Here is a 24,363-nt window from a genome sequence, read left to right on the forward strand (position 1 = left end):
AATGGGAAATCTTTCACAGTAATCATAAATTTTGTCGCTAAAGCAAATTCTTTATAACTACATTAAGCAAACGTGTGTAGCTTACAATCTGTGTTCTTTTTTCCACAGTGCATATATTATAACAGACTTCATGGGCATCAGGAATGAAAATTTTATGAAGGTAGCTGCAGTTGGGACTTGGATGGGAGATTTTGTCACAGCATGGATGGTAAGAAATACAATATTACATTTTAAAAGAGAAAAGAGGTGGAGTAAATTTTTTAGTTTTAGGGAAGAGAGGAAAGGGTAAGGACTAAAACTCAGGTTCTTGGAGTATTCAAATGTTTCAACTCAGGGAAATAGGAAACAAAGGCAAACATAGGTAAAGAAGCCTAATGGCAGGATATTTAAGTTAGCTGGAAGTCAGAGAGTGTTTCAGGAGCTACAGCACCACTTTGTTCCTTCTGTTACGAGTGGGATTTTTTCTAAGGACAGCAAGGGCTTAAGTAAAAACATCCTGGTGGCCCTGTTTTGCTGTGAAATAACATAATGACTTGCTATCTGGTAAAACAGAGAGTAATACCTTAAAATAAACAAGTCTAATTAAAAGGATTAAAAAGAAGAAAAAATGACTGAATGATGTGATAAAGAATGATGGAAATAAGGGAAAGCAAGCAAGCCATTTACATCCCGGAATTTGAAAGTAGCCTTCGTTTGACGCGAATCTATCAGATTAAATTTGTCTCTAGTTTAAAGGTTAGAAGAATAAGTTTTTGCAAAAAATTAGATGTGTTTATGAGTCTGCTTTTCTCTTGAATTATAATTGTTAAAAAAGTTATCTCCTGAAATGGGGGCTACCCACATAGCTCCTTAGTGAAAGAGAACCAGAAAATGTCAGCTGGGAACTAAAATGAAGCACATCCAAATGTGTTCTTGTTATTCAGGAAAAGCATTTCTTAAACACAAAGCGGTAAAAAGTGAATTCTTGTTACTTTTTTTTTCTTTTTTTTTAGTAAGATTATATTTTTCCAATAACTGTAGATTAGAGTTTTAACAATTGTTGACTGTTACATTAGTCACTAAAGTCACTACATTTGTTTATACTGAAGTAAGAAGACCATGATTTTCAAGCTTGCGTAATTTGTTTTATTAATTAAATTAATAACTTTTCCCTAATGATTCACTGCTACCTCAGTTTTTCTATTCAAAATGATCAACATAATTCTAGGGAGATTCATTAAAACAGGCAACATTACCCAATTGTGAATGCTTAGCACGTATCACATGAGCGCGGTAGGAAAGTATCTGAGCACAGCGTGTAGAAAGTGTTATTTTAGGCTGTGGTATGTGTTAGGAAAAATCACTATAGAAGTAGTTTCAAATAAGAATCACTGTAAGACTCTTAAGAGTATGCTCTACAAAACTGCGGGAATAGTCTGAGAAGGGAATCTGAGCTTATGTCAGTTTGTCATGTATCCTCCACATATTTTGAACATACTGTATAACAGACGGGAAAAAAAGCATGAATGATTTTTTCAGCATATTGTTTAGATGTGTCAGTAGTTTGTCTGAGACAAGCTATGCTTTGTGAAATGGTAGCTACAAAAATCAAGTACAGAACAAATCATTTATACATACGAGCTTACAAAAAGGAGTCAACACATGCTGAGACTGATATTGACTATTAATGTGGATTTCTGGAGAATCAGTAATAAAATTCATGGCTATTTCTGAAAGCTTTCAGCTTGACCCCTGATGATGCATAAGCTAAACTGAATTGAGAAGGACATATGTGTATTAGAGTTCTGACAGCACGTTATGTACAATTCACACTGCATTCCAGTTTTTCAGTCTCTCTTTTCTCATTTGCTCCCCAACCCTCCCCCCCACCCCCCCAAAAAAAAAGGTATTACGTGTGGCAATGATCCCTTCCTGTGTACTCAATGCTCTCCCAGGTCTTTTCAACGATAGAGGTGAAATTGGATTGTACCAGATGAGATTCTATTGGAGTAGACTAGGAAAGATTGCTGAGGCAGTTTGGGGAGGTTGGTTGTAGCCACTGCTCAGGAACTGGCTGGGCATCAGTTGGTGGGTGGTGAGCAGTTGAGTTGCGCATCACTTATTTTGTATGTTCCTTTATTGTCATTATTATCTTCCGTATCTACAAAGTGGTAACAGAATGCAGTATAAATGAGGATGAGTTTTCAAAAAAGTCACAATTCCTGGCACTGCAAATTCACATTTTCTCAATGACACATGATATAGACTGTCATCACTCCTGACATTACTGCCTTACTTTGCTGACATTTAGTATTTGCTTCCCTTTCCCTCTGTCATTCTCCCAAGTTCCCCATTGCCAAAGAAATTTTTGAAGTATTTGTAGACTTTATTCCCTGTGTCTTTTATTAGAATTGTCTGAATGTAAATTGAAATCAAAATTGGATTTGGAGGGAAGGCGTATTCTAACAGCCTTTGAAAAGTGACATTCAGTTTAAGTCATTTTAATTTTGAGAGAAATGCCATGTTACATGGTGCTAATGTGAATGCTTTCATATAGAGCTGCAATCCACGCTTCCATCAGCAACAGTGCTTTTGACTGGTGTGTCAAACCCCTCATGCTTTTCATATGCAAAGATTGTCTGAAACCTCTTCAAATTTTTGATCTCAGATGTTCAGATCCTCAGAGAAAAAGAGAACAATGAGATTACTTCTGCAGTGCAAAGTGTATGAATCAGTCTATGGAACATACAGTGTTAAAGGGCAGCTATATCTTGGAACATCAAAAGAATGTACATGGGCAAGTGTAGAGGTATTAGTAGCACTGGAGAGTGGACAGCATGCACGTTGATGAAGACCTCCATTGGTAAAGTGCACTCAAAATTTACAGAGTAAAAAAGTTTGCAGGGTACACCCAGAGCATATGGGCAGTGTGTAGCGCTAAGGCAATATTTCCATCTTAGTGCTGGTGGTTATGATTTGCTCTCTGTAGATGAGCTGTCTCTCATAACCTCAAAATCTTGCTCCTGGGCTATGATGGTCCAATGAGGCCCATGGTATCTTAATGTAAAGCTAGAATTCTTTTGCCCTTTGTGAATTACTTTACGTTTATCTACAAAATACTACATCAGCCATTTTATTTGCTAGGGACTTCCTTCCGTAAGGACTTTTCTCAGTTCTTCATGGTCAGCACAGTCATCATCCTTATTACTTGAATAACTTAATATCATTATAAAGCTTTCTCATCTCACAGCTCACTCGTTTCACAAGGATACTTAAGAGTGTGATGAAGAATTGCATCCTTTGCACCAATCCCTGTGGAACTCCACTAATGACCTCTGTCCATTGCAAGAGATATCTGGCTGACCTGCTTACCTTCTCTTTCCTGTTTTTTAACCAGTTATTTATCAACATAAGGACCTTTCCTAAAGCTCTGACTGTTGGATTTCTATAGAAGCCTTTGATATGTGATTTTAAAAGCCTTTAAAACATTGAGTTAGGCTGTTTCAGCCACATCTCTTTTATAAATGTGCTTTGTTGACCTCATTCAGTAATCCCATTCTGAAATATCCCCATTCCTGATAGTTACGGAGCCAGCCATTTCACTTAGCACTCCTTTCAGAGCCTCAGTGTTCCCTACTGCCTTTAAAGAAATATTCAGATGATGCTGAGTGGCCCTGAAATTGCTGTTTGTATGAAAAACAAAGTACCAGCTCAGGAGCTGTGAATGTGCTGAACAGTTTGGGGATGCCTTCATGTGGCTTCTCACTGAAAGATAGAGAGCTAAATTCCTACTTCTTAAACCTTATGTGTATTTGCCCTTATTTTTATACATTTTTTCTTAAAACTCTTTTGTATAATCAGCTGGGCATGGTTTTGCAATTGAACAAAAATTAATGTGGGAATACTTTGTTTTGTATATTCTTAAATATAATGAAAGGGGCAGAGGCAGAGCTTGAAAATGGTAGTATCAGCCTGAAAACACAAATGTATCTTCTTGTGGTTAAAGACCAATATTGTGAATATGTGTATTTTAGACACAATCAACCTTTGGACATATAACCTCTCTTCCATGTAGCACAGTCTTTTGGATCTCTTAGGTCTAGATAAGGAAGGTCTTACCAAGCTTTGAATGTTTCCATAGTTAGGTGGCTGTTTTTAGTCATAATTTTGGACCAGGAACCAAAATTGGTGGATGTTTAATTTGAAGCTGGACCCCTCTTGGCCTTGCTTGATACACCTTTTCTCTCCTTTTGTGCATTACAAGCAGTGGATACAGTACAGTTTCCTTAGTTTGTGATAGAAATATTTAATAGCAGTAAATGTATACTTGCTTAAAACTCTTGACCTTGTAAATGCTGATGTGACCTTTCTCTATAAATCAACATAATGCTTTAAAATACTATACAGTATAGTATATTAAATTATGTATAATTTATTATTAATAAATTACAATTATATAAATTTAAAATATAATTTTAATAATTATTAATTATATTAAGCAGGGTGAAGTAATGTAACGCATACATTATGCTCCAGTAACTTGATTTTATTTTCTGGTAGATATCCAGTACCTGTAGATTATACACTGTCCGCTTTATTCTTTACTTGTTTCTGCAAAAAGAGCAAGTGCTTACTTGTTGACATTGCTTTTTTTTGCAAAACTATTGGCAGAAAAATTTAACAGTATTTGGAGGTATTTACTTTTCATTATTGCCATTAGAATCTTGAAAAATATGATCTATTTGCAGAATAGGGGAACAAGTTATTGAATGATTTTGAAGCGCTCCCCTTGTGTACTTTAAGACAAAAGATTATTCTTGTCCTCATTTTTTTCTGAGACATGAGTACCTATTCTGACATTCTAGTGGAATGAAGGATTCGTTGCCACTCTGCAGAAATTAGGTTGATTTCTCTGTTTTTATTTCATCTCATAGTGTGTTTGTGTTAATAAGGCATTTTCAAAGGAAGTGAGCAACCTTGATAGCGCAGATACCGTCATGTTACAAAAGAAGCACCAAACTACTGCAGTGCCAATAAATAAAGAATAAAATGCTAGCATGATTAAAAAATGAAAACCTTCTTTAGTACTGGGCAGGGCATCACTATAAAAGAATGATGAAAGGAAATGTAGCATGATTGTTAAAAATAACCTTCTGAGATATTGTGCATACTTTATAAAATGATAGCCACAGATGTTAACTCTTGATTGTATGAGTCTTGAAGAGAGATCCTTCTTTCAAGAAAATACCGTTCTGCAAAGGCTAGTGTATTTTTTTAATTTAGAAGCAGTGAAAACTCTGCCATCTTGGTGCTTGTTCCATGATAGTTGGGAGAGTCAGGAGTCTTGAATGAATGACACCTTTTCTAACTCATTCCTCTGTCAAGGACAGAGCGTGACAATTCAGACTGTGATCAGAGTCAATCTTCTTGATTGTTTCTGTTTCACTGACTTATCAAATGACAAAATAAAACTCTAATTGAATTTGCAGTGGTGTCTAAAGTACTGTATAGCTAACAACTCCACTGTGCTTCAGTAGTGGAAATGAAATTGAACACAGAAGCGTCAAATGAAAGGAGCAAAGTGTATGACAGATTACTAAAATCAGTGCACAGGAATGTGAGTAACATCACTGGTGGCAGCATTCTTCTTTCCATTCAGAGAAGCAAGCACAATGCCAGTTGCTGTGTTTCCATTTTTACTTTTCTTCCTCTTCGTAAGGGTCGGTGCAGTTGCAGAGTCATTCTGTAGCTACTTGTTCTATCTCTAGAAAATACTGTACACAAAGACATTGGCACAACTGGCATTTAAACGCTCAGTCATACAAAACCTGCTAATTCTGTGTTTTCTATTTTCTGGGGCACAAATGTGTACACATCCTGCTCTTCTTTGTGGCTGGTATATAGTTATATAAGGTGGAGTGTGTCTGGTGTCATCTGAGTTCATCTGATCATCCCATCATGTCAGATTGCACTGTTATTTATTCATTGATTGATGGTGTAGCCATCTGTTCTGGTGCTCTGGATTATAATTATCTGCCTTTTCAAGCTCCATCTTTTTTGTATTCCCTGTTACCCTGTCATATGAGTTTTGACCAGGCATTGCCAGAGGTGTTGCTTCATCCCTCTCTCTTTCCCAGCCAATGAGTTCTTTCAGCTCATCCTCACAGTAGGTGCCTTTGTTGAAGATAAGCATTTTCTGGACTTTAAGGCATATCTTGTTATATCTACCAGTAAAAGCCTCACTATTTTCTTCTAGAGAAGACTACTTTCAGCTTTATCTCAGAATTCAAGAGTAAGAATTGGAAGGCCCAGTGTTGTGCCCCAAAATTTGTCCTAGGATTTCAGTGAAGCAACCACGCATATATCAATGATGTATGAATTATTTGAATGATCAAATGGTTAACTGACACCTTCCTGTGGCAAGCAAAAATAGTTCAAGGATTTATTTTAAATATGTGGGAAATTTCACCCAACAATTTTGTTTTTGAAGGAGTGTGAACTCTTATGCACATTTCTGCAACCTCGTACACACGTTTATTGTACTGTGGATCATTTTCTCTTCACTCTGCATGTGTTCATGCATATTAGTTCAGTAATCCTGAACCTGGTGAGCACTGTAGCAAAACTCAGCTTGCATGCTGGGCCTAGTGAGAGGAGTGTGCAGGCTGTGCAGAAGGAGATGTTGTCATTCATTGACAACCTGTATCTGATGAGTGGCTTTTGATGAACTCAGGAAATTTTCTGTTGCTTGGGGTGGTAGATCGTAAGCATGGGAAAATTAGCACACCTCCACCCTATGGTCTGTATGACAACAACTGATAATGAGAGGAATGTAACTGTGAATACAGTACTCAAAATTACCTGAGAAGATGCTTGTCTAGAACCTAATAACACTAAAGAAGAAAACTGTCGGTTAGATTAAGCAGTGAATAGGAAATTGCTGAGAGACTTTTGAAAAATAGAAGGAATTATCTTGAAATGAGTGTAGAAGAAGCATGAAAAATTGAGACTGAATAAAGGAAAGTAGCGGAACAGAAGTCAAAACTTAGTTTGACTCTGCCAGAAGTCATCCCACTGCCATGGTGTGCTGTCTGGCTGGGCAGGCAGAGCATGCTCCCTTCAGACTGTTGTGAGCAACACATATCCAACTTTTGTTCTGACAGCGCACAGTGCACCAAGCAGGGGCCTGGACCTTGAGTGTGCGTATGTTTGTGGGGTGCTCTTTCTGGTATGTGAATTAGCAGATTGTAGGGAGTGAATGACATGGACACACACGAAGCAGGAGCACTCATATCTGCAAAAGGAGATGTGTGCAACTGGGGGAACCCATGCTACTGGGAGGGGTGTATGTTCTTGTAATGTCCATGTCTGTGATACCTTAACTATGTTCTGTCATGTGTATTGTTTTGAGCTTTTGGGAATTAGGCAAAGAAGGATCTCAAAGAATGTTAACATTTGCTAGATGCCAAGCATTGTGATTTATCTGTTATAGTGCTGGCTGATTAATGATGTATCATTAGTAAATCAATAAAATATTTTGATTTTGATTTGATCTAAGCCTTGTGAGTTAAGAAGTTTTTCCCTGCAACACTTGAGTATTTTCAGTAATCTGAAGAACTCTGTCTTCTTTGTCAATAAATGAACACAAAATAAAGATATGTGAAATTGCTGTGATTGATGTTTCAGGCACTCTGATGTTATTTAGATTTGATCCAGAATTGGAAAACATAGAGGAGTGGACTGAGAACATTTTTTGAAAAACTAGGCTTACTCCATGGTAGTTCTTTTTGCCTTAGATATAAAGAAGTAATGTCAGATCTTCTGTTCCCAGACCAAGCAATGCAGTGGATGAATGGTCTTACCACAACAGTTACAAGCTTGCTTAAGAGATTGTGTTAATTATCAGTAAAGAAGTTCAGAATCTCAGCTCAGTCTTTAGTCAAGCTCTTCACTCCCTTTTCAGATCTGAATCATGATGATAATATGGGGTTTTCTACTGAAACCAAAAGTCTGCTGATGGTCAGTCAGGGTTCACCCAGCAGAATCCCAACCCAGTAATCCCAACACTGAGTTTCTGCTATTCTGCAGTGTTTAGTGCTCTGGTGGAACATATCCTGGTGTTCTTCCTGAATATAATACATTCTACAACACAACCTTAAATTCTTTGTGCTTTCAGTTTCCAAATTTTACAGAGTTAGAAAAATTAACATACTTACATACTTGTTTTTCCCTCCTTCACTTCGTATCTGTGGGCTGAGGTGTCAAGACGAATGTCTCTTTTTTAAACTGACAACAACAGAAATTCCCACAGTGTTTGTGAAGAGATGAGAAATGAAAAAGTTAGACCTTGCCTGCTGAGACTGACCATGTTGACAACAAGCTGCTTCTTGGAAGATTGCTGTGGAGCTTCTTGCCATCACTGGAACACTTGCCAACTGCAGTTCAAGTTACTTTCCTTCTGGAAAGTGTCTCTGCTTTGAGTATTGCCAAAAACCACAAAGACCTCTCTCAATTCTTTCATAAAGCTTTACACTATACACAGGTGCCCTAATTGGTGTGGTAGCTAGTTGATGGGCAATCTTGCTGTTTCTGCAAGAACTAATTTATCACCCAACCTCAGTCATAGATCAAGCAAATACCTGAAGGCAAAAAAGGATTTTCTGATAACTGGAGCTCTCTGAGATGTGTGGTCCTTGCGTGCATTTATTTTCCATCCTTATTCTTATTTCCCCTAGAACTGTTCCGTCTACTGCTTGCAGATTGTGTTGGTAATAAGCAGTATGTGTTTTGATATCTTGGGTGATAAGAATAAATGGATAGATGCTCAACAGCAGCATGTTCTTTCAGAAGTATCTGCTCTGTAATTCTTTCATGATTACGTATCAATAATGTGGGATCACATATGAACTGTATGTTTTGAATAGCCCTGGTTTTGGTTAATAATGTGTTTTTACTTTTTTGAAGCTGCAGTTGTTTATATGGAAATAAGACTTAAACCACTAAAGACTGACTTATTCTAAAAAGGATTTAATATGAGGCTAGAAATGACAGTAGACATTGAGGGTTGGAGTTATCCAACTACATGGATGTGGAAGTAATTTTTCTGGGTTTTGGTTCAGAGAACAAGGTACATTTTTAGCATTAATTTTCTGATTACTCAAAACCAAAATATAACTAATATAACTATTATGTATAAGGATGCTGTTCTGTAGTTCCATGTGGTGATATTTCTTGAGTTAAAAACAAAAGGACACCATTCAGAATAAATCAGGTACTGGAACATATCACTCATTCATCTTATCTACCATCCTGCATCCTGCACCAGTCAGTATGAGATGCTCACAGTGAAAGTTAATGCTGTGCCATCGTAAGGGTGGGCATTCTTTGAGAGGGTCTAGAAGACAAAAAGTAATACGAGGAGTGCAAAAGTGTATTTGTTCCATGAAGCTTTAAACAAATACAGCCCCAGCTACTGTCAGCAGGGAACACTGCAGAGCGTTGTACTTCCAGCAGCCTAGGTGAGGTTTTTACTATCAAAGCAAGGAAACAGTTTCCTCGTGGGAAGAGAAAAGATAGTAATAAACAAACAAGCAAGCAAGCAGGTAGGAACAAGATGCATCTGTTCTTTACTGGGCAGAAGTGGAGCACAAGAGGAGGCTGAGGAGGTGCAGGAAACTGAAAAAGATGTTTACTATTTAGAAGCTACTGGGTTTTTTTGTTGTTTGCTATTGGTTTTAATTTATTTTTTTATTGACTGCCCTGGCACACACCACATTCCTGTGAAAATTTGTAACTTTATCTGATTTGAAAAGTGAAGTCAAATCTCTTCATGTGACATTTATTGTGTGATTTTCTGGTATTATAATATTGAAACCAGTGCTGTTTCTTGCAAAGACTTCTAGGATAATGGTTAGAGTGAGATAAGACTTTGTTAATGCTTCCTAACTGATTTCACTATTAAGATACAGAAACCTATTTCTGACTTAACTGTGCTGACTTAAGAACTGAAAGATGGAACAAGTAGAACCAACAGGCAAATTAGAATTCTACAAAAATAGTAGAAAGTCCATGACGACTTGCCTGAGCTGCATGATCACAGTGTGCATCACTGATTTCAGTGCTCAGTGGGAGTTCTGTGGTTGCTTTTTCTGTTACATAGACACCTTCTGCATGTAGGGAGTGAGGAACTCAATGATTTGAAACAGAAGGGGAGAGTGCAGTAGCAAGCCAAGACCTGACAACCTATACAGTGATGTAGTGGTGTGCTTAGAAGTGAAGGTGACTGGTTTCTGGCTGTGATGAGTGTGGAACTGGCACTTGATTCCTTTTAACCCCAGACATATTTGTGCATTTTTTTTCTGGGCATAGTCTTTCTTTCGATTTCAGAACAGTGATGATCTGTGTTTTGGAATCTTCAGTGTTCTGAGATGCTTTAAAAATGAATGAAGGATCATGTCAAGTATTGATGGGAGCTATTCTGCTCTTCAGATGTGATAGGTGAAAGATAGTTCTGTCTTTTTCAAAAGAGAAGGTGTAAGGGAGAAGATACATTTTCCCACATATCAAATCTTATTCAACTGATTTGTTTTGTAGCTTCAGTTAGCCCTCTCACTTACAGTGAGACTTGGAGTTCTACATTAATGTTTCCTCTTTATCATGTGCTGTTTTGCTCTTTTTCATGTACAGCTGTACTTGCTTCTTGATGGTGTTTATACAACAGATCTTGACATATCTTGGTTACGTGTCTTTAGGAGCTGAAGTCAGCGTACTGTATGAATTAAAGAACTTACGCAGCAGTTCTGCATTGATGTGATGTACTCCTTAAAGAGGGTGTGAAAACATGGGTGTCAGAGGTGCTGCAGCACTGGGGCTCTGGAAATAACGTGTTCTGATTGAAGATCTTTCAGTACAGATGGCAAATGTGTAAATTGTTGGAGTCCCAAAGATGGACACTTCCTTTCTGGAACAGTTGTCTGGCTGTGCTTGATCCTGCAAACACAAACCTTTTTCACTGACTGGCAAAAAATAAAATAAATAAAAAATCTTGCTAGAAGCAAAACTGAAGCATTACTTCAATAAATCTGAGATGTGTAATGATAAACTCTATAGTGGAATGGGAAGGGGATAAGGGGAAAAAAATATTTGAACTTACTGTGTAAATTCAGCCAAAGATCTTTAGTGTACTAAATATATGGTGAAATAAGACGTTCTGAATCCACAGGGAGAGATTAGCAGCAGATGGCAGTGGTACACAGCAAAGCATTTCTTTAATTCCGAATTCCTCTAGGGTATGCAGGACGGACTATTGGAAACTGTTAACAGAAAAGAGGAAAAAAGGCCATTTTATTATGAAAAAACACAATACTCTTGTCTAACAAAATGATGTATAAAATCCCTGCTCCTTTACAAGGGACAGTTCACTTGAAAATGATACAGAAAGAAGAAGTTATTGCTAGTCTTAAACTACATTATTAAACCACTGTATTATGAAGTTGGAAGAAGCTGCAGTTGCCTCTGGTGTCAATTTTTCTTCTGTATAGACTTGTCTCCTCTCTTTACACTTCTTATTTGACATTCCCTATGGTGTAATCATTGTAACTCAAATCAGCGATGAATTCTTATTGTTTCGATTTCATCTCTGATGCTCTTTTATTGGGAAAATACATTTTGAGTGTGGTCAGAAAAAAATAGCTTGAATGCTTAGGTTGCCAGAATACATTCCTTTTGTACTGAGGTACATCTGAAAAATCAAGAAGGTTATTCTCATAATAACTACAGTACCTTGAAAATGGTGTCTGGTGTTCCCATAAGTCAATTCAATCCACACATTCTGAAGATCAGAAGAGCAATTAAGCAAATGCCTGTATAACTGCAGCACAGAATTAATTTCCCTGTATGGTACTGCATAATACATGAACTTGTTTACAACCAATTGTGTGAGAAGTCTTCTCTTAATCCAACCAGCCAAGAAATAATAGAACCCTTCATCAAGTTGTAACTGCAGTCATGGACTCCACCTTGTATGTAAGGAGAATGGCAATAAAGCTGAGCATGACATGGGGAAATCTTAGGAGATGTCAAGTTGGGCTTATGTTCAGATTTTGAAATCTAAACTTAGGATTATGATCAAAAAACATGGAAAAAAATTACCTATTGAAACAGTTTCTTAAAAAAAAAAAAAAATTGCTTCCAAAAACTCTGTTTCTAAAACCCAAGTTTCTAACGACTACAGCAGAATTACGCTATTTCTTCTTAAAATTTATTAAAATAAGTATTAAAATAAAAATTCAATGTATTTGAGCTAAAAATTCTTTAACAACTTCTTTTACCAAAAGGCTTTCAGTGAGTCGACTCTAATCTTTCTTAGTTTCTTTTTATTGTTATTTTGCATTACTTGAAATGGGATCTTTAAGTAGTTTCTTAATGGGTAGAAAAATTGTCAAGTTTCACTTAAACTTTTGTTTAAAGTACCTTTAAAGTCTCCATTAAACAGCTATTTTTGTAATTTCTTGCAGTACTATGCTTTTCCAAATCACAAACGAAATCACTGCCTCCTACACTGGCAGTAATAAAAAAAATTTTGCATTTTGCAGACATTAGGGATTGATCTCAATAGCAATTTGTGGAGATAGGTATGCAAATATCCCTGTTTTACAGGAAAGAACTGAAGCAAAGAAAGTGCTTACAGATTAAGCTTTTTCAGACCAATTTAATCAGGTGTTACCCACAGCTGCCAATAAAGTTACACTGACCTTTTGTTAGTGTAATTGATGACAAAAAGATTTATTTTATACAGCAGATTGTCAATCCTTGTATCTTGCAGTCAGAAATGCTTTGGTGTTTGTTTGGGTCATGTATAGAATTGGTGGTGGAGGTAAAAACCTGCTCTCTGCTCCATCTTTATCCCATCACTGTTTTCCTCAAGTCTTTAAGTAAAATTATTTTCTCTATCTCCACTGATGGCAGTGTTCCAGTATATCTAAATGGTGCCTCTGCCAACAGTAAGTTCTATAGAAAACTTGAAATGGCATCTAAATGCATGAGAGAATCACAAACAGGAGCTGCTCTGGGTTTTTATCCTAGCCAGTGATGAAAACATACCTTAAGGTTTCTCCTTGCCTGTAATCAGATGAAGGGATGTTTCCAAGTGGTGGATGCATTGGGCTGTACTTGCCCTTCTCTTGGCTTAATCTGTGTATAAGTCACAGAACATAGGGCTGTGTTGTGTTGGGTTTTTTTTTCCTGTGAAGACTTCTGCCACCCTAAAACCTAATTTTGTAGTGAAGAAACAACCTAAATAGAGTATTTGATCAATGGGATCTACTGCAAAATGGTCAGAGTGCTGTCAGAAGGGAGGACAAGTCTTGTAGGTGTTTGAATCCATCAGTGTATAATGGGCAAAAGTCCAGCTCTAAGGCAGGTGCAGCTCAAGTTAGGATGTCTTACTGTTCTCATAGGCAGGTTAATACTTTTCCCCCTGAAAACACAGTTTCTTGGCCTTCTTTTTATCTCTTATAGACCTTGCAAATATCCACAGCAAATAATGGAGGAAGCTTTATGCCACCACTTTATGGCCTTTTATACCACTTGACATTACATCCCTAAGTTATCCATTTGCTAAATGATCTTCACTAAGGGAAAAGCTGGAAGTGGGAATATTTGCATATTACCTAACCTGGAGAATGAGCACCAAGTGGTGGTTTGATCATAGAAAGAATGTTGTTTATCCTCCATGAGCTGCAGATTTTGTCTTTATTTGAATTGATTTTTCTGGACTACCAGAATAATCACTGGAGAGAAAAAGATGTGTAAAGTGCGTGGAGTATAGTGGGCATTTGAAATCATGCAAATAAATCATATTGTAAAGCTGCTTATTTTTCTCAGCTAAACTGAGGAGAAGAACTGAAATAAAGGAATTGTTGGGTGACCAACTTAGCTGTTTGCATTTATGATACTAAAGTTACGTGTCTGAATGCAGGGGATACAGAGATGCCAGAAATTGTCCCACCAACAAGGCAGAGTTAAAGCATAGCAATGTTTACTTGCAAACATGCCCTTGGAATTAAGGAAGGTAAAAAAGTACTTCTAGAATGGCACGGCTTTCCTGGTAAAACGTTAAAAGAACTTCACATAAAATTTGAAGTCATGCAGCGGTGAATGAAATCAAACTGTAGTGAAAATAAAACATAAAAAATTCATGTACTACAGCACTGTGAAATCAAGGTCTGTGTGAACAGCAGTGGGAACAAGCGGGACGGTATATCCTCCAGAATCTGATATTTTATCTTTAATTAACGAACTTGTTAGGAAGAAATGTTGCTTAAGTTATCTACATCTTGAGATTGATTTGGGATGTCTGGATGAACATTTGTAGATAAAAACTTGCATGTGAGCACACAGACTCAGTACTCAGAGGTATCTTGTTTGTGTTATCTTAACGATCAATGGAAAACAGCCTTAATTTATGTGAGACAACCAGATATTATTAGTCCCAGAGTACCCTAATCTGCATAAGACAAACAAATATGATTTATGTATTACTAAGCTGGCCTGTGACCACAGAAAGCCTCAACTTGTTGATTTTTGTTGAATCTTTTCTCCTGCGGTGATTTTGTGGCATTTTTTTTTATTGGCATGGCCAAAGACAGACTGGGCACATACCATCCGCATGCTTTGCTAACCTACAATTTATATTGCTTTAACCTATTTCCCTATTTAACCTATATCCAAGGTTATTTATGCCATTTAGTTGACCAGCAGCTGTTAAATGAATTTGAGGAAGCTTGATAGCCCTGAATCAGCCACATGATGCTCCAAACCTGATATTTGAGAGTGACTTCAGAACAGATGCCAACACTGCCTGATTATTCCTCCATTAAGCAATACTTCTGGTGTCTTGTCAGGTCAGATTTGCATCTTGTTTTGCCTTTGGAAAGGTTTAGAGATTTGAGAGCTGATGATCTGATACAGTGAGAGCACTATGCCACTCTAACATTGAAGGTTAAGTGCTGCTGCTCTGCTGGGTTATTGAAGGCTTTTTTGGTGCTTAGAATGGAGCTTTTATACTGCTGTAATGAAAGTTACTGACAAATTACTCAGAAATGTTATAAAATTCCAGTAATTTGACAGGAAGGGATAACCAGAAGGGTACTGAGAAGTTGGCTGTGATATGGATTTTATATTAAAGTCTCTGAAATCTAGCTATTGGCTTGTGAGATCATAATCTTTTCCTTCATAAATTAGCTTTTTTCCTCTTAGGTTTCTTTTCTAGCATCTCATCCTTTATCATTCATTTCAAACAGTCACTGTGAAAAAGATGGTCATTCCCTACAGATGGTCATTCCCTACGTTCCCTACTTCTGTCTGTGTGCCTATAGCCTGCTATATTCATACTGGTTCCCAAATATCTCTCAATCTTAGTTCTACCTGTCTCTCTTCCTGCCATCCTCCTTTCTGTATACCACATGTTGATACTTTAGACCCCTTCAGATTTCTTTCTGCTTTCATACTTTGTTCATTCCAAGTCTCCAAGCCCAGCTTTGTTAGACTGAACAGCCTCACAATACATGCTGAACTCCCTTCATTTGGAATTTAAAATCTGTTGATTTAGTTTATGATGCCCTCGTCTTTCATACTTCTTGTCTGTGTTCTGTGACATCTCTGTGCTGTAAGACCTAAGGCACTGACCGTCTCTTACTGGTGCTTTTTTATTTTTATTTTTTGCAAGTTATACAGTGCTGAGGGAATGCAGTAATAATAATAATTATAAACATTAGTGTTGCCTGAATTTTTTAGCCTTCGCTCAATTGCTTCACTCTTCTCTTGTGTCTTGAGCAAATCCTGCTCATACGTGTGTTGTGATTTCTGTTGCGGTGATGTTATTTGTTCTGGTGCTCAGAGGCAACAGCATACAAGTGTACAGCTCTCACAGGCAATAAGGACCAGCCCTGCTGTGCAGTTCTGATATGTATTCTCTTTTATCTGTGTGTTCCTATTCAGACCAGGAGAGACCTCTCTGTCAAATACGTCCATAACTTATATACGGTTGTATACCTTTTACTTGAGTTTTTAACTGAAGTAAACCACAAGACTTTCAGTATAACAGAATTCTGGAGATAGGCAGGAGTGCAGGAGGGGCTTGACCACAGCAAGGCACTAGTAGCTATAATTTCAAAACAAAATTAGAGGAAATTAAAGAAGATACAGTGGGATACATTAACCCTAGTGTAACTGTTGTCTTGAAGAGTTGCACAAGGTAGAAATTGGTGAATGTTGTTCTTTCTCTGCAATTAAACTACATCTTTATACCTGCTGTTCACAGTGATACACAGATGCTAGCTGAAATACACTGGCTGCAGTACTCCAGCGTGGGATAGACTTGTCAGAGAACACTCAGATTAGCATTAGAATTTTGCTTTATGAAAAACAAAATAATTTCTAAAAATATAATGCATTTCAGAATGAAGTATAAATGAATACAGAAGATTAACCAATTTTTGGAAGAGAAGCAGATTAAATCAGTTTTATTCAAATAGAAATAAATTATAAAATGTAATGCTAACATGGGTTTACTTGCTTCACTTCATTACCATGTGTTCGCAAATGATGTTATTGGGCAGATGAACAACATGGCTCCCTTACAGAAGCACTCCATGTGCTCTCCATCTGACTGTAGCTTATACAAGTATACTGAGTGTCTCAACTATCAGCAGTTAGTACTTACAAGGTTTTTAGGAAGTCCTTATATTGTCAACACAGGTTAAACATGCTGATGAAGTTAGGAGCGAAAATATTTTTTAAAGTGAAGAGTAGAACATTAAATCAATGTGTAGATGTAACTACACCTGTTCCAAAGTTTGATTGACCACACTAGAATGATCATCCCCTACCTGTTGTCGTTACACTGGAATAAAAAGCAGTGTTTAGGTCAAGCATACGAACCATGGAATGAGGGGCTCCTTGAAGGGCTGTAGTACTCGTATATATAGCACTAGTAGATCCTGATTCAGTTTCAGTTCACTTATAAATACTGAATCCAGTCCTCAGCATAATTTCACTGAGGTCACTTGGAGGAAAATTTGAATTATTCATTATGTTCTTAAAAGTTTTTGAAGAGTTCACAGTCTATTCCGTATAAAATTCTGATTTACTTCAGAGAGCAATGTTGATTTTGCTCTTGGGTCTCTGCTGCTGCCCATAAAGCATTCAGGCAATGTTCTTGTAGTTTATGATGTCAAAAGTGTAATCCCTTGAGTGAATTATATATATTTGTATTCACATTAGGTCATCGTATTTCCCAAGGGTTTACGGACAGTCAGATTGCTTCCACCAACTGACAGGTTTTTAAAGTCTGGGCAGTAGTTTTCCTCAGACGCTCATATCTCAGGTATGGGTAAAGTGTGATGTCATGATGACATGGGAAGAGTGTTAAAAGTTCAGTTCTGTTCCATCTGATTTTGAGAAATGTTTATGGTAGTCTATGCCCTTTTTCTTTCAACCCTTATTAAGGCAGGTATGATTTTTCTATGACTGAATCCCCTTATCCTTTTAAAAAAATAATCAAGGAAATATTTCTGTCCATCTCAAGCACTCTTCTGTTTAAATGCAATTCTTTATGCAGTCTTCTTGGAATTTGATATTGCTGTTGAGCTGTTCCTCACTGTAACAGAAAAAGCACGTCATGGCAGAAGGGGATTGAAGCATCTTTGCTAGTAAGGTATAGGTATATAGGTAAGGTATAAACAGTCTTCCAGACCTGTTTTCTAGTCTAGTAGTAGTACAGTAGGAAAAATTATGGAAGGGTATTACTCATTTGACCTTATATGTCTATTTTGTATTTAAATTTGACACTTATGATACACTGTAGTGGTTGGCACCCAAACCTTTCAAGGCTTGAAGGCACCCAGCTTTTCAGGTTAAATACATGATTATACTTTCTGCTAGACTGGAATCTCTTTCTCTTGTGTGCTTTTTTCCTATGGAAATATGGGAAAAAAGCTTATTAAATATATAGTTTAAGGTCTTTTTTTTTGTTGCTCTCATTTCTGTTGTGTTTTTTCCATGGTTTGATTGAGTGGGGATGGGACAGTTACTGGAGAGATAAACTAAAGATCTGGGATTTGCAGCTCATCAGATGTAGTCATTTCCCTCTCTTCGGAGTGATATCACTCTCATGGAGATTTAATTTAGGTAAAGTTAGATCTTCCACCCTGCTGAGCCTCTTCTCTCAGCTGACAATTTCTTCATTCCAGGAGAGCATAACTGTCAGAGGAGGTCACTGCTGCAAAGGGGATGGCAGTCTCTCCAGTACCTTGGGCCAGTCCCACAGAGAGTTTTGAAGACCACAGTAATGACCTTCACCTGGACCCTGAAATACGGAGGAGTCTGCATAAAAATCAAAGTGCCAGGAAGATGTATTCACAGTGGCTGTGTTGCTAAGCAAACTGGCAGCTGTTTTCAGTAGCAGTGAGAGTTTTTTATTCTTGGATATAATGAGATGCAGTAGTCAAGCCTGGAGGTCATACATGTGTTGATCATCGCTGCCAAATCTGTGACTGTAGGCACCAAAGAGAAGTATGATTTTCATTACTTTATACATCAAAATGTTGATGTTTAGCAGGGTGCAGATTTTCATCATTTCTGCATTGTCTTCCATGAGAGTGAAAAGGAAGAAGTAGTGGTTTGACAGGATCTAGGAGTATTTTTTCCACACTCTTCATTCTTTACATCCCCAGGATACAGTCTTTATTGAGATTTTGTGCTCTACAGTTTGCTCATAAGGTGACAGTTGTTGACCAGATGATTAAGAATGTTCTGTCATAGCTGGGTGAATAAGGAACAATTTTCCTTTTCTATTCTGATTGTTTTCCTTGCTTTCTGCAGTGAGGCTTTTAATTTCCTATACAAATTTTCAGTGGCTTTTTAATTTCCTTCAAAATAACAACAAAATTGTATTTGCATCGAACTAGTCGGAGTTTTGAACAAAAATGTGCATATCTGTTGAGGATGGAGTCAACTACACTACACTGCACATGTAAGAGAGAAGCTATTTATTGATATAATATGAATGCAATATAATGATTTAACAAAGTATAATTGTAAATAAGGCAGTGACTAGAAAAGATTTGCTATGTCCAGATACAGTTGTTTATTTACTGCATAGGTGGTAGGATAAACATACTTATATAGGAGATCCTCTCATTGAGTCATGAGGTTCAGAGTGGACCCCCTTGCTTTCTAAACTTCTTGAACCATGGAGGTAAGGGGTATAGGTGTGATTGAATCCACTCCTAGTCCCAGACTTGGTCAACAGTTTATGTCTAAAGGTTGAGGAGGCCCAGCCTTTGAGTCATGAGGTCCAGAGTGAACCCTCTTGCTTTCTGAACTTGAGCCATGAAGGTAAGTATCCTAGGTACAACTGGATCCTCTCCTAGTCCCAAACTTGATTAACAGTTTATGTCTAAGGGATGATGTGTGCACAGTCAGTCTAGAATATAGTCTTAGCAAAGCTAGCAGAGCCTTAAACCAGCTATTATTCATTTACTAAAGATCTGTACTGGCAAAGTGTCTTGATGTCAAGGTATAAGAGATCTCTGGACAGGAATAATCTCAAGAGGCATCCCTGTTCAAGGAGAGATTCTGTTGTGCAGCATGCTGCTCTGAAGGAAAACTTAGGGGAGTTCTTAGGCTGCTCACTATTTATGGGCTAAGATGACTGCTAGTTATAGGTTATTTTTCAGGCACATCCTCAATTGCCCTTCATGTACTGAACCAGATGTCTGCACATTTCCTCACATTATAAAATAGAAAACATCTATTAAAATTGTTTTGGGTATACCAGGGCAATTCTGCTTTAGTAATTTGCCTTGCAGGAGAATAATGCTTGATTGAGAGTACACATATTACTGTAATAGGAGCCTACCTTCCTTTCTTTTCCTGCCCCCCTTACAGATATAAGAAAACACATTGGCTACTGCAGCAAAGTAGCTCTGACAAGTCAGACATACACTTAGAAGTCAGAAAGCAGTCCCTTAATGGTCACATATCCTACTGAGGACTGGAGAAGGCAACCTACAAACAGATGTGATGCAAAGTAAAGAGGATTGTCCTGGTTCCATGGGGCCTGGTCAGATTGTCAGATGTGACCCATAATCAATTCTTTCTATAAGGTCAAGGAAAGCCTATAATCCTGATGGTGTAATGAAGTTGTCCAGACCAAATATTCAAACAGAGAAAGCAACTTCATTTAGTTCTCTGGTGCTGCAGAACCATACTGGCTCTTTTTATTTCCCATTTCTCTCTGTGCAGCAATAGTTTTTCATTTTAACATAAATTGAAACTTAGAAAGGATTCCGAGATTCAGCTTGTTTTGATAAGAAGAACATAATTGCTCTTCATGTAGATTTACTGAATTTACGGGTCTGTGTAGTTACCCTTCTCACAAATAAAATAAAAATAAATAAAAATAATTAAAAAAAAAGCCCAGCAGAAACTGTCTATGTTGATCTAAAATTATACAAGTACACAGTATTTTGTTTTTATTAAAAATGTCCAGAAAATAGTCTGAGATCTGAGGGCTCCTCCCAGGCCTAATTTAATCTGAGGATGTGTTTGGGGAAACAAGGTTTTACAAAACCTGGAATAAAAAGTTCAATCTGCTAGGAATTATTAGTACAATTTAGAAACTGTGGAGATGTATTGTTTATTAGCATAGAAGAAATAGAACTGGAAGAAACAGCTGATAGGCCCTTTTAGAATTGTTGAATGTAGGCACATTAAAGAGATATGAAATCAGGGATGTGAAACAAAACATTATTTTTAAATACTAATTACTGCCTGTATTAGTAACTAGACGGTGTTACAAGTAATGCAGGCAACATTTTTCCCCTTAGTCTCGTACTACACCACAAATATATTTTTGGAAGGCAAGAAATTGGAAGTAACAAAATTGAGTCAGGCAGATTTGTTTGTTGAATAACAGTTATGGAAGTCCCCTCATCACATTTGGTATCATTTTATATTTGTATTGCATTCTCTTGGCTTGTCTAGAAATGTAAAGCTTGGAGACAATTAACTACAGCTACTGAGGAGTTCAACAACAATCCCAGAAGAGTAATAAAACTGTTTTTAAGCCAATAGCTTAAAGGAAACAGCTGTGCAAGAACAGTGCCTTTTGAAATACACTGTATCTTGACAGAAGCTGCAGTCCCCTATATTTCAGCCTTGTTCATTTGTCAACATAAAGGCAAGATAAAGTCTCGTGGGATTAAGTAAACTCCATAGCTAAAAATATAGTTTGACACTTCTTGTAGACGTATGACAAGGCTACACAAAGAATATCTTGGTATTCTTTTGAGCTGTAAAGAATATGTTTTTATGAGAGAGTGAATACTGTTACTGAGTTTAAATTTAAGTAGTGTAGCATTAGTACCTTCAAATAATTTTAACCAGGTGTTGTTGCATTTTTCTTTTTCTGAATCTTAACAAGTACAGATGGCAAGGAAGTAATGTGTGAAATATTTTGAAGTAGAATATTTAATTAATATTTAGAAACCATCTTGCCATTGGTATAATTTCTAAAACTGTTCATGTGATTTCTCAAACTGTGTACCGTAATTAGAATTGAATAATTTTCTTAATGCTGTTCAGTGTTCAGTGAATGAAAGATTGGTATCTTTTTAAGTGCTCTACGTTCCACGTGTACTTTCCAGCAACTTTATAGCATATTGGTTTCTAAATCAGCCATACCCCCACACTGATGCTTACTGAGCTATCTGTGACGGACTCCAAGAGTGTAAGGTCTACAATTTAAGTCTAATAGTTCTGGTGAGAATGTAACAAACAATGATGTGTATGTTTGACCACCTTGTGATGCACAAGAATTCATAAAGAACAGCAAAGTCTTTAGGATGAACTTTGGTTTTTTTGGGGGGTGAGTATAAAATAATGAACGTCCTTACCATACATTCACACTGATGTGATTGCCCTTAAGAGATTGCCCAGCTGCATAATGAAGTGCACAATTTAGCCTTTTCATCCTTTTTCATAGTGACTTTGATTTTGGCAAGACAGGGTCTGAACTGTCCTTAATACTTCAGAAGTGAGCAGAAGATGTTTTGGATTTTCATGTCAAACATCACAAAGTTAACTTTGCAGTTCAATGGAAATTATCTCTTTTTTACAGATTGGGCTTTTGAGGGACCAGTTTATTCTCCAGTAGGTACCTTTGTGGTTTCAAACTGTATTTCCATCATGCACTATATTTGTATCAACTTGTCACGATCATCCAAACAAACAATATAAGAAGTGTCTTTGGCAAATCAAAACTATGCTTTCTCAATCCACTTGTGTGAGTCTCACTGCCTCTTCTGGAGAAAAGAGGCATTGCAAAGATATGTAAGGATTTATAGCTGTAGCTGCAGTTGTAAAAGGTCATGTCCTTTGCCTAGAGCCAATGCTTAGCTTTTAAACAGTCTGAACATTAAGGGCTGAATCAAAACCTGAAAATCTTTAAGAGGAGGAGAATACAAACATGGTGTGAAGCTCCTTGGATCTGAGACTGTGGATCTGGGACAAGAAGTTCTGTTTCCTTAGAAACTTATTTAAAATGCAAGTCACATTCAATTGTTTTTCACATGAAAGAGAAGCATCATCTGTCTACAAGGCAACTCCAGAAAAAAATGAAGCATACCCCAAAATGTGCCCATTGCTTGACACTTACTGTGACAAAATGTCACCAATATAGCAAACAGACACAGCTGCATGAGCAAGTTCATTTGAACTTAGCTAGAGTTAAATGGCTTTTGTTCATTTGCTTTCCTTAACATTTCTGTGTGATTGGTATTATCTGTCTACTTGGGTGTGTTTTTTTTATATATCCAAAGCAGCATGTATTTATCACTGTGATGATGGGGGGGTCAAACAAAATATGGAAATGAACATGTCCAAGGTTGTACAGAACTTTCTGAAGTGGCCTCTTCCAGTCTTTTTGTCCCATCCTTCAGCTGGAGATTGCCAGTGTCAACACGTTGTCTCACATGAGCCTTTCTCTGACTACTTTTGTGCAAAGTCAGCTGGCTTAAAACACTGCAGAAGGCTTCTTTTTTTTTTTTTTTTTTAATCTGACAAAGCTAACTGCAGATCTTAAATTTCCTGATTTTATTCATAAATGGAAAAGGTCACAAAACAATATAAGCTGTAGAAATCTCCTGCTAGTCGTGTTCCAATTGAAAACTTAATCTATTCCTAATCATTGTGCCATAACATTTATTGGTGGGTTTCTAATTTGTAGTGCAATTAATGAGAATGGAGTGTAGTCAGAAGCCACGGGACTTATTTTCAAGCAGAACTTATGCTGCCATGCTGCTAAGAAGAAAGAAAAAAAAATGCAAATGATGTGTCTATAAAATTTCTATAATACTGCTGAAATAATTATCATTAATGGATTTTCTCTGGAGTGGAACACATTTGCACAATGCATGCTAGAAAAAATACTGCAAAAATTAAAAAGACGGAAACTTCTTGGATAGAAAAAAATGTCAAGAATCTTAAGATGTGAATAAAGAGAGGGGACCAAAAAAGATGTTTTGGAGATTCGTTCGTATCAGTTCAGGATTTCTCACATTCAAACCAACGAAATAATTAAGTGACAGTTACAAAACCAACAGTGAGTGGAGGCAAATTGTATTTTAACAGTATTTCAGCATTTTCCCACAGCAATAGGACTACTTTTTTGAGCATAGTGAGAGAAATCATACATGCACCTTCCAACTCTAAGGATTCTGTGATTTTGTGATTCTGTATACTGCCTGTGCTTGTTGTGCATTTGGCTGTAAAGTAGTACGGTTGTGCACATACTGTGTATTTAAGATGTTACAGAAGGATTTGGGCACATAACTACTGTTCATAAATAGCACCCTTTATAAATATCATTTTAATTGCTCAAATAATAACTGTTATGCTATAGCTAAAAAAATACATGTAAATATGCCTTACTTGTTTCTGTTTGGTATGCACTGAAAAAAGATGTTAACTCTTCCCTTTGAAATAGTTCATTCTTTTCTTTTGGAACCATATAGCAATGTAATGTCTTCTGCCCCTGATTCATTCGCCTGTCTAGAAGCACTTTCTAAAAACATTTTTATGTTTGCATGCTTATGGGATGGTATAGAGGCAATGCGGATTTCCAGAAAGTTGGCATATTTCCTGCTTATCATATTGACTCTCAAAGAATGCTCTTTTAGATCACTTTATATATCCAGAATATAAATCCAGAATAAGTCTGTCTGGAGAGATGGAGGACAAAATTAATCCTTGGACTTGTGAAAAAAAAAAAAAAAAGAAAAAGAAATATACAGATATATGAGCCGTGAAGTCATTTATTTA

General features: G+C 37.0%; 1 protein-coding gene across 2 annotated transcripts in view; it reads left to right on the forward strand.

Moving 5' to 3' along the window:
• Positions 1-24,363, forward strand: part of TMEM117 (transmembrane protein 117) — a 192,833-nt gene that overhangs the window by 81,535 nt on the left and 86,935 nt on the right. For both annotated transcript variants that reach the window (XM_042816395.1, XM_042816396.1), the window contains exon 3: positions 109-208. In XM_042816395.1, coding sequence (XP_042672329.1) covers positions 109-208 — 100 coding nt within the window. The remainder of the gene's footprint in view (positions 1-108; positions 209-24,363) is intronic.

The sequence above is a fragment of the Centrocercus urophasianus genome, unplaced genomic scaffold (genome assembly GCF_019232065.1).
Source record: "Centrocercus urophasianus isolate 14NV4802_14NV808 unplaced genomic scaffold, USGS_Curo_1.0 seq_15, whole genome shotgun sequence".
Taxonomy (NCBI): domain Eukaryota; kingdom Metazoa; phylum Chordata; class Aves; order Galliformes; family Phasianidae; genus Centrocercus; species Centrocercus urophasianus.